Raw genomic sequence first — 5,000 nt, 5'->3', positions numbered from 1 at the left:
GATTAATAACCAGCCACAGCCTCGGAGGGCTGTGAGGGACGGACAGAGTAATTATATATGCACAGTAAAAAAAGAGAGAGAGAAAGCAGAGAGAGAGAGAGAGAGAGAACAGTACTGTACACCTCGGTACAGGAGAGACGGAGGAAGTGAGAAAGAGACAGAGACACACACGGTGTGTGGTTTCATAAAAACACACGTCGTCTGTCTGTGCATGAATATGCATTGTGTGAGCCTGCGCATTGTTAGTGTGGACGTGAGAGAGTGTCGTGTGCGTGTGAATTTTTGTGCAACTGAGGTGTGTGTGTGTGTGTGTGTGTGTGTCAGTGTTGTTTTCGTCGACTAAAACTATGACGAAAAGTGTTCGTCGACTACCTTTTTTCACTGACGAAAACTAAATGGAAACTTAATAAAGCTATGATGACTAAAACAATTTTCGTCAACAAATAAAAACTAGGCTAAATGTTAGGAGACCCAGTAGAGGTTGAAGTCATTTTACACTTGGTTGCATGCTGAAAATAGCAGATCTACAAGCTGACAATGCTGTGAGCTTGTAGATCGGCTATTTTCAGCATGGTGTAAATATCAGTCATTACGACGGCATCAAGGCCCGACAAAATACATTTTAGTTGACTAAATCAACTGTAGATTCAGTCGACTAAAATCTTATGATATTTAGTCGACAAAAATGTGACTAAAACTAAATGAAAGCTATTCAAGAGACTATGACTAAAACTAAAATGAAAATGTGCCACCAAAAAAAACACTGGTGTGTGTGTGTGTGTGTGTGTGTGTGTGTGTGTGTGTGTGTGTGTGTGTGTGTGTGTGTGTGTGTGTGTGTGTGTGTGTGTGTGTGTGTGCGTGCGTCTGTGTGTGTGTGTGCGTCTGTGTGTGTGCGCCTGTGTGTGCGTGCGTCTGTGTGTGCGTGCGCGTGCGTCTGTGTGTATCTTACCAGAGCGAACTCCTTGTTGAGGACCATCTGTTCCAGGAGCGAGGACTCGTTGTGGAAGAGGTGGGGCTGCATGTGACTCCACATGTGCGGGAACCACCAGAAGTCATCCACATACTTCAGCAGTACATCGTCACCCTCGTCCTCCTCCTCTGTGCCTACACACACACGCACACACACACACACACACACACAGCACGCGCACACACACACACACACACACACACAAACACACACACGCGTGCACACACACACACACAAACAGCACGCGCACACACACACACACACACACACGCACACACGCACACACACACACACACACACACACAGCACGCGCACACACACACACACAAACACACACACACACACACACACAAACACACGCACGCACACAGAAATAATTAAGTTAACCCATTTAGACCTGAGGACGATTCTACAAATGTCTTCTAAATCATGACAGTTTTCTGAAAAACCCCATGTTTCTATATATGTCAGTGGTTCTCAGACTATTTCATGTCAAGGACCCCCAGAATTATTTGTCCGCCGACCCCCATCTGAAAATATGTTGTTCCAGTGAGTCCCCCAGAAGCAAGGTTTTCAGTTGAAAACTCAAATGTGGCACATTCTCCGCCCCATTTTTACAATATTTCAAAAATAGCAGACCTACAAGCTCGTAGCGCGGCACTCGCTATGAGCTTGTAGATCTGCTATTTTTCACTAGCTAAAGTCTAACATAATGCTCAAAAACACCAAAAGGGGTTCCCGTTCAGAATGGGTTAACACTCGCCACATGTCTGTGACCATGGTGATGAAAACCATGGCGATAGATGACAGCGCGGCGCGGTGATGATTATCTGTGTTTTGTTTTTTTCTTTCTTGGTCTTGTTGTTGTTTATGGCTTTCAACCGCGGCTGATACGTTACAGACTTAAAACAATTATTATCCGAGAGAGAGCAGAAAGTCAATGCAATCCATCAGTGCGACCACAACGGGCCTTTTATGAAAGCTAAATCGCTCAGCATGCCTGCAAAGCCCGGTGCCTCGTAGTCGTACACACACATAGCTCAGTGTAGAGAGGGTATACTATATGGGCCTGCCATGTGCCGTGTGGCTCAGCGGTCCAGGCACCTTGGGCCCGGTATAGTCCCAAGTCTGGCGGTGTGCCGCGCGGGTTCGACTCCCGATCCCTCACGGCCTTTACTGCATGACATCATGTCACCCCATTGACATACAGGTTTTGAAAGGTACCTATGGATGTCAGCCTGGAACAGACCAAAAGAACTGGACTGTATAAACATATAGACACCCCTTTCCGGCTCTGGAGCGTATGTGTTCAAGGGAGGGCAAAACACAAGTAAGTAAGTCCCGGAAAAGATGCGCTGTGATTGGCCAGGAATCACTTGAGCGACAGCGTGACGTAACACTTCCTGTGCACTTCCGCCCTCCCTCTTGCACACATATGGCTCCAACGAATGTGTGTCTACAGCTCGCAGTCCAGAGGTCGGGTTTAAGAGCGAGGTTTCAGAGCCCCTCCCAAACGCCAAAATGGAAAACGTATAAAACATTGAATGGAAGAAATCTTATAATGTGGGACCACAGATCAAATATAAGCCACTGTTTAAAGGGCCATATACCAGCTCAATACATGTAATTGTCGGCCACATGTATCATTTCTAAACACAATACTGGATTTATTTGTCGTTTTATTTATTTAACATCATCCCACTACCACACTACTAGAACAGTGTTATTTTTGGCAGGAGATTTTAGTTTTAGTTTTAGTCATAGTCTTTTGAATAGTTTTCATTTAGTTTTAGTCACATTTTAGTCACCTGGAATGCTTTAGTGTTAGTCTAGTTTTAGTAGACTAAATATCATAATATTTTAGTCGACTAAATCTATGGTTGATTTAGCCGACTAAAATGTATTTTGGCGGGCCTTGATGCCGTCGTAATGACTGATTTTACACTTGCTGAAAATAGTCGATCTACAAGCTCTGCTATTTTCAGCATGCAACCAAGTGTAAAATGACTTATACTGGATGTCTTGTCCCTTCCTAACATTTTAGTCTAGTTTTTATTTGTTGACGAAATTGTCAGTATATTTACTTTTACTTTTAGTCATCATAGCTCATTTTGTCATTTAGTTTCCAGTGGATAAAGGTAGTCGACGAACATCTTTCGTCTTAGTTTTAGTCGACGAAATCAACACTGTAACCAGAATCCGAATATACGTGGTGTCTGGTTGCTAGAGACATACAGTACGGTTTCAGTGGTTAACTAGATAAAGGTGCCCCTCGGGGCACAGGTCTCCACCAGGGCAGGTCAGGTTGTGGCCTCCTGGTGGCGCTATAATAGGCCAATGTGAAAAGGGTGGGATATATTCCTCAGCCTAGTAAGAAAATGTGAGAAATATTTCACGTAAATGGCATTCATGATTTGAGGCTTTTGTTCAAAACGGGGCAATCTTGCAAACTGTGAAAGCCAATTATAGCCAATTAGGATGGAATATGAAATATCGGACAGATCCGACTTGAGCACATGACCATAGAGATACTGTGTAACGATTTGTGGACAGAATCTGGAGGAGTAATATCAAAGAATGTGTTTTACAAAAGTCGGCCTCCTGGTGGCGCTATAAAAGGCAGATGCGGAAAATGCAGGTCAAAGGTTTGTCCTTGGCCTCTAGGGAGTGTGCATGCAACGTTTCAAGCAGATCGGTGCAGTTTTAGGTAAAAAATGTGAAAAGCTGCCTCATGGTGGCGCTATAACAGGCCGTTCTGGAAAATGTGGGGCAGAGGTTCATCGTTGGCATCCAGGGAGTGTGTGTGCAAAGTTTGGCATCGACCGGGTTAACTGTGCCGGAGATTAGCTGGTAACAGACGGACGGAAGGACGGACACACGGACGGAGTGCAAAACATACTCTCTCCCCATGCCTTCGGCCTGGTGGAGACAATAAGACGTACATTTGAACTTTACTGTCTGTTAAGTCCATAATGTCTCCTCCGGGGGCCATTTTCGGCCAGACTTTTCAAATCAATCTGCACTTTAAATTCATAAACTATGCATATTATTATGCATAATACATGTATGCACCATAGTAGTCTAATGGCTTACTCGGAAATCAAACAAACCGTGGTAGGCTTTGGTCAGACGTTATGGTCAGAGATGTTAAGTATTGAACAGCCTGTTCAATGGGTCAATGGGCTAATATGCCAGAAAATGTGAAAGTTAAATCTCAGGAACCGCAAACTAGACTTCAAAATGCTGAGTGCAATTATAACTGACAGTGTAAGAATGGCTACAGTAGCGAGTGATGTGTTACCATGTTTTTGTTCTTGCTTACTGTAAATCGCTCTGGATTAAGAGTGTATGCCAAAATGCCTAAATTGTAAATTTTGTAGAATCGGTCTCAGGTCTAAATGGGTTAACATCGCAGACAGACAGACAGACTGACTGACAGACAGACAGACAGACAGACAGACAGACAGACAGACAGACAGACAGACAGACAGACAGACAGACAGACAGACAGACAGACAGACAGACAGACAGACAGACAGACAGACAGACAGACAGACAGACAGACAGACAGACAGACAGACAACATACCTGTATGGTAGAACTTTCCAGAGAAGCCCAGGTTGAAGGTAAAGTTAGAGATCTGAGAACGCAGCTGGTCCTGAGTGTCACGAAGAGCCTGCAGAGACAGACAGACAGACAGACAGACAAATAAATATGACATACTGCATGATAAGTGCATATCCCTGCTGTCGGGGGGGGGGGGGGGAGAAACCACCTAACTCCAAAAATTCAGGAAATGAAAAATGTAAATTTTTCAGGAAATTAAGAAAACCTTATATTTTTCTCCTGACAGCGACGAATACTCGATTAATAGCAAACCCACTGCTATGTATTGACATGACTGCAACAAATGTGCGCGCGCACACACGCACGCGCACGCACACACGCACACACACACACACACACACACACACACACACACACACACACACACAGAAGAGATAAAAGAAAGACATGTCCTCCTCCAATC

At 44.3% G+C, this 5,000-nt stretch overlaps 1 protein-coding gene across 1 annotated transcript in view; it reads right to left on the bottom strand.

The window, feature by feature from the left end:
• LOC306922123 (bifunctional heparan sulfate N-deacetylase/N-sulfotransferase 4-like) overlaps positions 1-5,000 on the bottom strand; it is a gene marked incomplete at its 5' end in the record, with an annotated part of 66,169 nt that overhangs the window by 57,821 nt on the left and 3,348 nt on the right. The window contains 2 exons of the mRNA XM_079499519.1: positions 950-1,104; positions 4,559-4,646. Of these exons, the coding sequence (XP_079355645.1) occupies positions 950-1,104; positions 4,559-4,646 (243 nt within the window). The remainder of the gene's footprint in view (positions 1-949; positions 1,105-4,558; positions 4,647-5,000) is intronic.

The sequence above is a fragment of the Electrona antarctica genome (assembly GCF_951216825.1).
Source record: "Electrona antarctica genome assembly, chromosome: 4".
In the NCBI taxonomy this organism is placed as follows: Eukaryota; Metazoa; Chordata; class Actinopteri; order Myctophiformes; family Myctophidae; genus Electrona; species Electrona antarctica.
The sequence above is the reverse complement of the archived record's forward strand: the minus strand, read 5'-3'. Positions and strand labels throughout refer to the sequence as shown.